At 37.2% G+C, this 13,324-nt stretch overlaps 1 protein-coding gene across 1 annotated transcript; it reads right to left on the bottom strand.

The window, feature by feature from the left end:
- Positions 1–1,706: 1,706 nt before the first annotated feature.
- On the bottom strand, positions 1,707–5,832 carry LOC110737355 (50S ribosomal protein L13-like). The gene is made up of 5 exons (XM_021917705.1): positions 5,639–5,832; positions 4,492–4,563; positions 3,337–3,503; positions 2,500–2,611; positions 1,707–2,215 (listed from the first exon to the last, which is right to left on the bottom strand). The coding sequence occupies exons 1-5, from the start codon at positions 5,675–5,677 to the stop codon at positions 1,997–1,999; spliced, it is 609 nt and encodes a 202-aa protein (XP_021773397.1). The 5' UTR covers positions 5,678–5,832; the 3' UTR covers positions 1,707–1,996.
- Positions 5,833–13,324: the final 7,492 nt, after the last annotated feature.

Genomic DNA, 13,324 nt, shown 5'->3' on the forward strand with positions numbered 1-13,324 from the left:
GGAAGACGTAAGACTAAGGGCCTATTCTCATACGTTTATTTTCATTTCAGCTCAGCTCAAATTAATTCAGTTCAACTCCGCTCCGCTCCTAATTTCCTTCTCTTATAAAAAATTCAGTTCAGTTCAGCTCAGCTCAGTTCAGCTGAGTTCAGTCAATGAGAACAGGCCATAAGAGGGATTTTGTATGCTTGTACAAACACTATAGTATAATTTTGGCACTTATAGTGTGTCTTGATAAGGGGGGATTTGGAGGGAAGGGAAAGAGAAGGAGATTGAATGATGCATTTTTACATGGACATAATATGGGGAATAGTAGAATATTTTCCTTTCCATTTAATAAACTAAATCCATTTAAATTTTAAAAGCTCGAAAGATTTGGAAGGATATAAATGTCCAACTCTCTCTGCCCTCACTTCAATTCTCTATCCTGTCTTTCCCTTCCTTTAATGGTTGCTAAGAACACTAAACATACATACCATTAGTGTGGGAGGTAATAAGGCATTCAAGCACAATTTGGGTTGGAAAAGACTAAGAGTTGAGTGCTGATTTTTGGAATGGATGGGATCTTGCCCAAGGGATCCTTAATGTCACTGAGTTCTTGCTGATTAATTATTCAATTTTCTTAATTGTAGGATGAAGATGAAGAGGCCTACTTGCAAACATATTACTGTGGAGATGAAAATGGTGCTTTCATAGATGCCGAGTCGTCTCAAGATGATTTAGAAGCATAAAGTTATCGGACTAATTATCCAGATGTATGAAACTTACCAATGTACTCTGTATATAATATCTAAGATATATACAGAAAATTAACTTAAAGCAGTTCCATTCCTTTGGTATGATAATCATCATTCATTCATTTATTAGCAACTGTGTGCGTCACAACATCGGGACGAGTTTTAAAGAAGACTTTCCATGAATAGTTGTTTAAGCTATAAACAAAAATTCAAAGCTTTATACGAAGTATAATCCTGTTACAAACTATTTTCAGTCTTAAAAGCTGAAACTATTGCTTGTGCAGTTATAATGAAACCTGTCTTTTATCACAGAAATATGACATGCTGGTACCAGCTACCAAGTGAACCATGAGCTTAAAATCGCTGCGGAATAACAATGTTTTCTTAAAAATGTGTTGCTGGATTATACAGCCAAAACTCATCACCATTACACCCTTTTTTTCTCTGGCATCCGTGTGTAGTTTACGTTTATGGAAGCAAAGTAAGCCATTGTTAAATTGCTCCTGAAGTTTTAATGACAGACAGTACTACCACAGATGATTGATTCTGCCTGATTTCACAATTTCAATGGTTGCATCAGAAAATTTAACTTCATTATTTATTCATAATTTATTCCAACACGTACCCAGCACTCAGCAAGTACTGAACATTCTTGATGTCAATCCAACCAGAGTTAGCAGGCTAGGTCCTTTGGGAAAAGGGGGGAAAGGGTAAGGAAATCCCCACCCCAAAGTACTGCTAATGGAGAGGTTGTGAGATGTTGGTAGTTGGTGCCTTTGCAAAATCAATTTTTATGATAGTTTACAATGTAAAATTAGCAGGTAAATGTCTGTAGAATACATATTAGTTGGTGCATGTTGCAATCAGTATATAATACAGTGCGAGGAATCCTTAAATGTCGGAATTTGCAGGACCCTCTGTAAAACCTTAGCAGAAAAGGAAGCAGTTAAACTTGAAACATTGAACGGGTTGAAATCATCAATCAGGCAAAAAATTAGTCCACATAATGAACATCAATGGCACCTGTTATTACCATTGTTGACCAGCTAATACAAGTCTTTGATTTGGGGCATCATTTTTAGAAAATAGTACATAGCAATCAATACAAGTAGAAATGAGAACCAAAAACAAAGCAAAATTTCTTCTAATGCCACACAAACCACAGAGCGGTTATTATCCCTCCTTTCGCGAGTGAAACCCATGATTGTGGCATTCAAATATACATCAGTCTATTAATTAATAAATAACATGCCTCAGAATCACGCACTCACTTCTGCCTTTTCTTCTTCCTTCTTTCCATTTTTGCTCATTGTGTTAACACCTTGTTGCTCTGTCTTCTTTTGGGCACGAATCAAAGCTCTTCTAGCACGGGGCCTCATTTCTCGCACTTGTCTAGGAGGCATAATGTATGGCTCAAGGGGTTTATCAGCAAATGGGTGTTCATCGCCAGTAAATATCCTAAGTTTACGGTCTCTATCCTGCATCCATTAGAGTCAAAAGTAAGCAGGTCTTTCTAATTGATTCCTTCACAGATCAGCAAAATGGTTGATATTAGTTGTACCGTACAAAATAGACATCATGTCACAGAATATAACTAGTACGGATAGATACAAGACAAATACGAAGCAATAAGAAGGTAAACAATAGAACATACAAAACTAAAAGGGAAAGTGTTAAAAGATGAGAAAATAAACAACTGTAACATAAGATCTCCCTATGGACTTCATAAAATAAGTGTTTAGGCTCAAGAAGTAATACTTACATCACGTAATTTATTTCTAGGAAGCATGCGCAGGACAGCTTTACGAATAACTTCAGTAGGATCCTTGGACATCTGATCCTTCAAACTTCTTTCCTTGAGGTGACCCACATGCCTATACAACCAATATAGACAAGCATAAGCATAAAAGGTTTTTTTAAAAAAAAAAAACACAAGTACATCAGTACAGCATAAAATCAGACAAACTCTGATCTCAAATTCCCCACTTTGCAGACCAGTTTAGCAAACATCTAAAACCCATCTTCATTTTCCCTTCCTGCATCCTATACAACCTCCATAGGAACACACCCCTCCACCCCCACCCCCCCCCCCCCCCCCCCCAAAGAATAGTTTGAACTTTGAAACTATATCTGTACGATCACTATTACAAAGTAATCTACTAAACTTGTAAGACAAAGCATCAGACAAAGTCATTGCCATCTACGAAACTTTCTACGTTAAGCAAGTAACACTTCTGGAAAGAATTCACCACCCAGCATAGTGTAATAGACTGAACTTCTGACTTAGTATTTTCTGATTTAAAGACTAATTAAGAGATAAAAGCTTGAGACTTTGATTAATAATGGCAGAAATTTGGGTACAGAAGTGATAGATTAATAGCTTAAGGCTATTACTCTCTTGATAACTTTAGGTTATCACTCTCCTAGTAACTTGAGGTTACTACTCTCAACATTTTTCCTCATAATATACTATCTCTATTTATACTAAGGTCAAGGACTACTAACCTAAAAGTACTAGACTTCCCAAATTGCCCTTTCTAATGTTAGTCTTACACATAGTATCCATCATATTCATACCCAAGTTGTCCAAGGAGCTTACCCAGTGTGCCATCGATAATATTTATCAGTAAGTTTCCTCCCTGTAACGCAGATGTCTTTAGCATTGAGGACAATGCACATATCTCCATCATCACGATTAGGAGCATATGTAGGTTTATCTTTCCCTTGGATCACAGTAGAAATTTGAGATGCTAACCTCCCAAGCACCTAAGCAAAAGCAACAGAATAGTTACAGAAAAACCAACACAAATTCATAATACAGGACAGCACTGAGCTAAAACAATAATGTAAGCCAACGTGGAGTATTAAAAGATAGTAGATCTGAGCTTCCTTCAAAATTGGAGTAAGGGAGCCTGAAGATGGTTAAGCAAGATAGATACAATAGAGGAAAACTAAGCAGATCAATTGATTAATCATCTATTGTTTTCAAGGGCCCGACTCAAATTATAGATCTTACCCATACTTTCTATATGTTTGAAGAATGACTATTAAATATATTTTATTTCAAAGATACTGAAACTGATACTAGGATGTTTATATATAAGGATCAAACAACAAACATAACTTTCACCTAAATACTCCCTCCGCCCACGATTATCTGCACCAAACATCCTTTTTGCGGACTCCTAGACAAAACTTTTAGTGTAGTTTAATTAAGTTTAGGTGGGTTTAATTAAGTTGTAAAAAGGAGGGAAATAGGAGAGAGAAAGTGGTTCCATATGTATAATATTGTTAGTGGGTTAAAGTGAGTGGGAAATAGGAGAGAAAAAGTGGTCCCATATGTTTAAGTTTGGTAATATGGGTTTTTTTACACTTTAAAATTTACTGAAAGAGGAAAGATAAAAAATTGTTGCACATAATAGAGAGCACCTATTTTTGGCAAATGTTGCAGATAATTGTGGGCTGAGGGAGTATATAAGATTGCCAAGCTAACCTCGACAAAGTGCACATTCAATAGAAATCAATATAAAAATAGTACGTAAGTAACACCCTCATACTTCGTCACATAAAACTCAATAACCTTATAATTACTTTCCACTATAGATTACTAATATAGATGATCAAATTCATGCAACAAGAAAGAATGAAAATAATGCACAGTTTTTCAATTATCCATATGAGGCAAATTCATTTTCTGTAGATATACAGAGGGTACAGCATTGGGGAGGGGGGGGGGGATAAAATAGATCGTCACCTGGCCTTTGGCATCAAATACCCTCCAACGCAAACCATCCAAATCAATACGCCTCAAGCCAGCAAGGGCTCTCTGCAAAAAAGAAAAAGCATGGTATGTCAGCAAATGCAAATAAGTTGACTATACTACTCGAATCTGCACAGTAAATCAGAAACAACAGGGAACTGTCTCGATGAAGACAATCCCTTCAATACATTGGAAATGCAAATCAGTCTAATAGTGAACAAGCAAGGACTTTTTAAACACGCTCAAACAAGATAGCCAAACACAACTTCAGCTAAGAAATTCCAGGAACAAAATATGCCTATCAAACTCTAGTCTAAAATATTCTGTGTATGGATAAAGTATGAAAGTACTTTGAATTAAAATAAGCCCAGACTTTGCATAACCACAAGACTTGAACATCCAAATATAACCAGATACAACTGGGAATTTTCTCGATGAAGGCTATAAATACAACTTATCTCTTCAAAACATTGCAAATGCAATCAGCCCATTACTGAATGATCACAAATTCTTAAACACAATCAAGCAAGACACATAGCTAAACACAGCATCCACTACCAAATTTCAAGAGAAGATATGCCTACTAAACTATGGTTTCGAAAGATTCCTATCAGCATGACAGTACTTTGAATGAAAACAAGCCCTGACTCTGGATGCTGAAGTTTAATCGCAAAGCCTACAAATGACTCCTCAATCGACACAAATGTCGCATCAATGATCAACATTATGTTTCGACAACCGATTAGATTTCTCCATATCCTCATTCGCTAATCACCAAGAAATTCAACAAAAGCCATTCCCAAATCAATTCAAAAAGCTACCTAATTTACCAAAACACATGAATTTCTAAGCCTTACCCACTTTTCCATAGTTCAAGAAGTACAACTAACAATCATCAACCAAAGCAATGATACATCTAATTACACCACAGTTCTTTTGGGCATTTTCACAAACACATTGCGCGCATTCAATAGTGGGTCGTTTCAACTTTCAAGTACCAAAAACAACATGGGTACTTAAATTTTACCCAGAAGTCACAAAGGGTACCCCAAAAATCCCAGAATTGGAATTAATAATTTACAAATTGAAGCAAATGATAAGTAAAAGTAAAAATCAGAGGGAATAGCAGAGATTAGATTACCTTCATGTTGCTATTGAAGGCTCCTGTAACCATCTTCATATTGAATGCAAAGGTAAGAACAGATCTTGAACGAAATACAATAAGAAGGAGAAAGCAAGCTGGTTGAAGAATGGAAGGTTGCTGCTTTGAGAGGAATGTCAATTTGTTAAACCCTTGAAGAGAGAGAGAAATAGCAGCAAGGGAGAATTAGCCTGATATTCCGTATTAATTTTTATACGAGTATATAATTTAATAATTACTTCGTATATACAATTTTTCTACTTCATAGAGTATTTTTTCTCAGTAGACGTTGTAGATAAGGATGTCAATGGGGCGGGTCAAGTAGGATTCCCGCCCCATGGGTCTCGGTTTAGCAAGTGATGGGGCGGGGATGGGGATGAAAATCATACCCGCCATGGGTTGATGGGGCGGGGGTGGATTTAAGGTTGTAACCGCCCCATCCGCCCCACTTCGTATCTGCCCCATCCTCACCTTATACTCACATCTATATATCTTTTAAAACAAAATTTTATACTTTTATACTATTTTATAAAATATTTATGTAAAATAAATATTAATTATAATACTTTGTAACACACTTATATTATAAACAAAAAAATGTGTAATATTTAGAATGATTTTTTTATTGTAATCTATATTAATTATGTAGGATTGTGTATTTGAAAGGGTGGAGGTTAGGTGGGTCTTGGGTGGGGATTAGGCGATTCTTTGGCGGGGATTAGATGGGGGTGGATATCCAAGTGGAGGATGGGGCGGGGATGGTTTTGGAATTGTATCCGCCGGGACGGGGATGGGTACGAATTTTAGACCCGCTGCGGGGATGGGGATGAAAATGTTAGATGGGGATGGGGATGGGAATGCCAACATCCGCCCCGCCCCATTGACATCCCTAGTTGAGGACCTCAGGGCTCAGGCCTTAGCTGATCATGACCGGGGTGGGCCGAGAGCCTATTTTGTACACCCAAGGTCATTTTCTCATTCAATCAACAAATGAGTAAAAATATTATTTGCTCATTAAATGAGCATATGACCTTGGATGTACGGTACACCGGGTATATATAACAAATTCTACGGGGACAAGGGCAAGTGATGTGAATTGATCCCTAAATCTTTGAAATCGGTAAGGGTAATAATAATAGAGTTTTTGGGTCAAGTTCGGGTAGGATCAAAGTCATTTTCCTATTTATTCCAATAATCCTTTATTTGGTTTGTGAATAGATAGAAAAAAAAAATTCCTAGTGGTAAAACATTACAAGTGTTTTCTTAATAATGTAAAAAATATCACTATTATGCATTAAAGTAACTTTAATTTCCAATTTATTAGATTTAATATTTGAACTATCACGCACAGGTACTATGCTAATTTTATTTTATAAAACAAGAGGAGCTACATTATTCTCCATCCTCCTCACCTCCTTTTTACTTCACTAATCCATTCTCACATTTTCACTCCTTTTTTTTTTTTTTTTTGTTTGTAACAGGGGTCGTTTGGTTCACCCGGGGTAAACGAAATGGAATAAACAAAGGGAATGGAAGATTATGGAATGAAAATACCTAATATTCTCTATGTTGTTTGTTTTAAAATCAAAGGGAAACAATCCAATCAGCCCACCACCACACAACCACCTAATTCTTTCACTTTTCACCTTTTCTAGCCACCATCCGACCACCAAACAACCAGGCACAGCTTCGCCGCACCTTCTCCGCCCTTTGCCGGCCCCCGCGGAGCTCTCCCTTCCTCGAAAATCAGCCCCGAAAACCCTAGAAACATCCCTCCCCCAGAAAAACATCCTTCACTCCCTGAAAAATACGTCGTCCGACCCTCCCCCACCCTCGGGTTTCGAGGGTGGGGGAGGGTTGGCCAGCCGTTTACATTGAGGGATTATGGTTTTTACGGGGATGGGAAGAGCTGCAAGGGGAAGGGGATGGGAGGCACAGTGAGGGGAAGGGGAAGAGGGGCGCGGAGAGGGGTGGATGGACGTGGTGTGGTGGTGCGGGTTTTCGGTGATTTGGGTAGGTAGAAGGGTGGTGGTATGGTGGTGTAGTGGTGGCCAAGGAATGGTAATGGGAAAGTCTAGGGGGTGGGGAATGAATTTAGAGGGATTTTGGGGGATGAAGAAGGTAAAGGGAATGGGAAATATGGTCTAACAAACAACAACAAAGGAAATGGGGGCAGTTGATTCATATTCCCTTTGATGATTAACCCCAACCAAACGACCCTTTGTAAGGAAACAAACAAAAGAAAACTAAACAATTGTAGTTTTCTTGAATAGAATTTTCGTGAAAAACTAAACCTAAATTTTTTTGACATTCGCGTTTAGAAATATAAAATTAGGTAAATGAAGATATTGATTGAAATAATTTTACTACCGAAAATTTGTTATGTCATTAGATTTATGCCTCTCGTGCATTTATCTTTCTAATTATTTCCTTAAATAACATGGTAATCTTGTAAAAAAAACATGGTAAAAAGTTGTGTTGCAAATGTTTTTTTTTATTTTTTGAAAAATACATATGTTATTTAAACATAAAGGAAGTGTATTTTACGCACCCAAAACAAAAGATAAATAAAAATTATGCTGGGCAGGCTGAGCTTGGACTTCGAGCCTAAAATTCTACTCAAATTCGAGGATTTTTCAAAAGAATCTCAATATACATACGACAAAATAGAGCATCACCTACTCCAATTACTAATTAACCTACATACAAAACTTCACCCTTAAATTAACATCTTTTTATTCCAATTTTTGTTAATAATTTCATCTTTCTAACTTTATCTATTTTTTTTATTATTATTACGGGAGAAACGATTTACACTCAACACCACCATCATTCTTATTTATACCTAATTTAAAGGCATTTTTTAAATTTAAAATTATCAATTTATCCAAATATTAAAACAAAATTGTAGAAACAAGAAAAAGTAATTTTAATTTCTATAGTTAATTTTCAAAATGAACACAGTTTGTATATGCATTACTGATTTTAAACTTAAAAACTAGTGTGTAGCCCGGGCGTTGCACTGGTTGCTACTTTAATTAGATCTTGTGATTATCAATTATATACATTTATTTTCATGTTTATAATATAGCTTATGATTGGCTTAGATAGTTAAGTAACTATCTTTCTTATAAAAGGTTGGGTGTTCGAATCCCTTTATCATCGTTTTTTATATGAAGCAACATTCTAATTGATTGAGTAGTGATGATGTGGCATAATGAGAGATGGAGTAGGTGACTTGACGTGGTCTACGTGGCACAGAGATATTCTAAGTAACGCCTTTTAATAGATTAGTATAGATAGATTTCAAAATTGAAACTAGACAATCATATATCGAATGCACCATACATCACGTAATGACTCCCAATCCTATATCCTATTATATGTGACTCTCAATATATATTATGCCAAAGCATATTATGCTCCAGCCGTTCTTTTCATCTTATTTTATTTTGATTTTTCTTTCTTCCATACTCACTTTACTTTTTTTTTTCTTGGCTTGATTGCCCCTTTACCATCTTTGGCTCTTTTGCCATTTACCCTCACAATCATTATACTTATTCACACACTCTTAGATTTTAATTTATTCACCCTTTTTAATTCTTAGCCTCACATGTGTTTGAGGAAGCCGAGGTTACACATACACTTTGATAAACTGACAGGGTAAAGTCGTATCCCCTAATCAAAAGTAATTACCTAAGTCCTCTAACTAAAGTAGATAGGGAAGTAGGGTCGAACTACACAGGGAAACAAGTCTTTCTACTCCTAATTAATTATTATAATCTAAATTATCAAAGTAACCAATATTGTTGTAAATAAATTCTATACTACGAAGAATAAGATCGAGGGAAATAAAGTAGGGAGAAATTAAATATTAAAAGACCTAGGGCATAGGTTCACTAATAAATAATATTTCAGGGTAAAACATAACAAGCATTGATTAATAAAATTATAAAGGGCTTTCGCTACGTATTATAATCACAGAGTTAATTTACCGGTATTAAATCTCATCTGTCGAATCTCGACTTAACCATTTATAAATTAATCCGCCTATTGAAACTAAGCCTAAAAATCAATTCTCATCTGTCGAATCTCGAATTAATATTGCTAAACTCATACAATTAAATCTGGCCAAACCTAATTGCATAGCATTAAATCAATCAATAGAAAATTAACCAAGCATTGATAATCAACAATCACACAATTACCCCTTCATATTATTTATTAGATCCCCATAAACCCTAGAAATAAAACTACTCAAGTATCATCATAACTAAACTAATCAAATAAATAAAGCAAAACATAATCAAAGAAGTAAATAAAATAACTGAAATTAAAAGAGAAGAAATTGTTACCAAAAGAAATCTGGATTAATGAAAGTAATTAAGAACAAAAGTTGAGAGAGAATTTAAGAGAGAGAAAATATCCTAAGTAGAGAGAGAAAATCTAAAAGAGAAGGTAATTAGAATTTACGTACATAATTCGTACTTAAACATTCCTCAAAACAAAAATTAAAACAAATCTAATCAGCTCTAAGAAAAACACGCTCCTGATCGGGCGAAGGGCGCCCGATCAGGCCCGCCTTTTTACAACGCCCATGCTTGTATGCCGCGCCCGAGCTTACGCTCACCCGATCGGGCGCGCCTCTTCCTTGAGGGTTCTTCTGCGCGCATCCGCCTGATCGGGCGTATGCTTGCCCGATCGGGCCCGGTCTTCTTCTTCGAGGCTTAGATTTCGATTGGGCTCAATTCCTCAGCCCAATCTGGATTTCCTCATCGGGTCTTGATTAATCGATCCAATGGCCCTGGTATCTCATACCGAGCCCTTAATCACCGGCTCTCACCGATTCTGGGCTTCAAGAGTGGTTGTGTCCTTCTAGATTTCGTAGTTGATCCATGAAAAACCGGAAAAATGCTCCAAAAGTGCAATTTCCTGTAAAACACAACTAAAACTACGAAAACACTAGAAAACACAAATTAGTAATAAAAGTGGCCCTAAAGAGCCAAAAACACTACTAATTATGACCATGGGACGGGGGTAAAACACTATATAAATTGGACATATCAAACTCCCCCAAGCCAAACCTTTGCTTGTCCCTAAGAAACGAGCTCATCAATGAACATATAAACATGCCTCATCCTAATAAACAAAATCAAGCACAAACGATTCAAGATAAATCTAATGAACATGCTTCAATGTCAATCAATCTCATACATCTAATTATCCTTCATCCCCTAACAATTGTCAAGTAAAGCAAACCACATGAGCATATAGAATTCAAGACTAGTGCTCACACACTCAACTCTCATTTATGTGGCGAGTAAAAGATGTACTCGATCGCTCTCCAACCAACCCCTTTATTTGTGAACAATGCCCTCCCATCTCACACTCTCGTGTGTTTAAAACAATGAACGCTCAACCTACTAGTCGACTCGAAATATGTCAAGTCATAACTTGCATTGATAAACAACACTTTCACACTCATACAACTCTATGCACAAATGTCGGAAGGTCTTTAAAGCTTGTAATGTAAGGCTAGGGTAAAGGGTAGGATAAATTTGGGAAAATGTGAGAGTAAAGCCATGCTTAAGGGAGCCATATCCTAATAAAACCCAAGGTCACAACAAGTGATGACCAAATCATCTCCAATCACAACTCAACTCCACAAAAGCTCACCAAACAATCATATATACAACACAATCCCAACACTTACATATTCACTCATAAAATATTATAATATAGAATAGAGTGAATTAAAACAAACTTTGAACCACTTATTCTTTTTCTTCTTTCTTTTTTTTTCAAACTTGAACTCTTTTTTTTTTCTTTTGAATTTTTTTTTTCCTTTTTTTCTTCTTGAACAACCTTCAAATAGAACATTTGAACATATGAAACAACTTTTTTCTTTGCTCTTCTTTTTTTTTTCTTTTTAACTCATATTGGAAATTTCAACTTTGTAACACAACATATCAATATTTTCCAATCATAAAATCAAAGAACAATCCCTCCTCTTTTATTCCCACATTGTGCAAATAATGTGCACACCACAACTCCCTCACCTCACCAACTAATAGCTCCCCCAATCCAAGCTTGGGACTAGTAACCAATGGGGCTCATATAGGCTTGTAATGTGGCTAAATAAACAATAAAAGGGCACAAGCAACAACATGGGTAACAAGAAGGGAACAAATGTACCTAATATCGTCTGAAGGCTTCCTAAGAGAACAAATGCCTTCGTCCTCCTCAATGTGCATAATATTGAGCTATACAAACATTATTAATAGTTGCAAACCAATACTCAAATTCATTGACATACCAGGAAATATCACACATTCCTAAACAAATCAACTAGTGAAGCACTATATTCACAAATAGTTGGCAAAATTGACGCATGTTTAGGAATTCAAACAATTAAACTTCAAATCATGATCAACAAATTCACAAAGCTTATTATCATATACCAAGAATCAAAACAATATTTTCTAAGTACGGGACACAAGGAAGCATGAATTACAATTCATTGGAACGTATTTTTGAATTTTTTTTTTTGTTTTTCAAATTTTTTTGTATTTTTTTCATAAGGGAAAGCAATAAAAACTACACTAGGAAAGCAATAAATAGAGAAGAGAGAAATAAAGTTACCATATATACAAGAAATCTCCCCCCAAGCCAAATCAAGCAATGCCCTCATTGACTTGGGAGGGTAGCTAGGAGAAGCTACTCCTCATCATCATCCATCCTCCCGTACCCTCCTCCATAGCTCGAGTCGGCACCACCCTGGCTCGTTCCAGCACCACCATAACCCGAACCACCTAAAAAGTAGTTAGGGTTCACATTTCCCCCCATACCCCCAAAAGGAGCGTCACCCCCATATCCATGGACGGAAGAGTAGTCCACATAAGTTCCAAATGCTCCGGGGTGAGAATACCTTCCTTGGGGGTATTAGAACCAGTCGGGAACTAATGCCTCGGGGGGGATAGCTCCTCGGCGTGCATAGTCATCGTACATGGGGTATAGACCCCTCCCAAGGTTCCTCTCTATGTGTCCTACCCGGCTATCCAAGGTGCTTAACCTAGAATCTAAGTTTTTCACCATGCCCTCTACTCTCCCTTGCCCCATCTCTATACGGTCCAATTGGCTCCTAAAAGCCGAAAAGTCATAAGGGGCATTGGGGTCGACGTTATAGTCGACCGAGGAAGTCGGTATGCCATAGGTGAAGGGTGGAGGTGGTGGGTAGTGTGGTGAATGGTGTTGGGGGGAATGGTCTTGGGGGGATTGGTGGGGTTGAGGTGAAGGGTGAGGTGCTTGAACCTCACCTTAACCGTTAATCTCAAATGTATAAGAAGGCTTCCCCTTCTCAAATTTGGTCAAGGCGGGGTTGGGTAAGGTAAGGTAAAGGCTTGGTCCCTCCTACCCGATTATCGGTGGACTATCCACCAAGTGTCACCTCCCACGGGTTGCACCCAATTTAGGCTCCCTAAATAGGCTAGGTCCATGAGGTTTGATCCCGCTACTTTCCTATGCCCATCCGGGTTCCAACCTAGGTGTTTTATGGCAATATGGGTCACTAACCCCCCAAAATAAATAGGTGCCCTAGACCTACCCGCTTCGGTCGTATTGGCCGCCCTTTGAAAGTGATTGGCAATCCTATGGGGTATGTTTAATTTTTCAGCACTAGGGATTACA

The sequence above is a fragment of the Chenopodium quinoa genome, unplaced genomic scaffold (genome assembly GCF_001683475.1).
Source record: "Chenopodium quinoa cultivar QQ74 unplaced genomic scaffold, ASM168347v1, whole genome shotgun sequence".
NCBI lineage: Eukaryota > Viridiplantae > Streptophyta > Magnoliopsida > Caryophyllales > Amaranthaceae > Chenopodium > Chenopodium quinoa.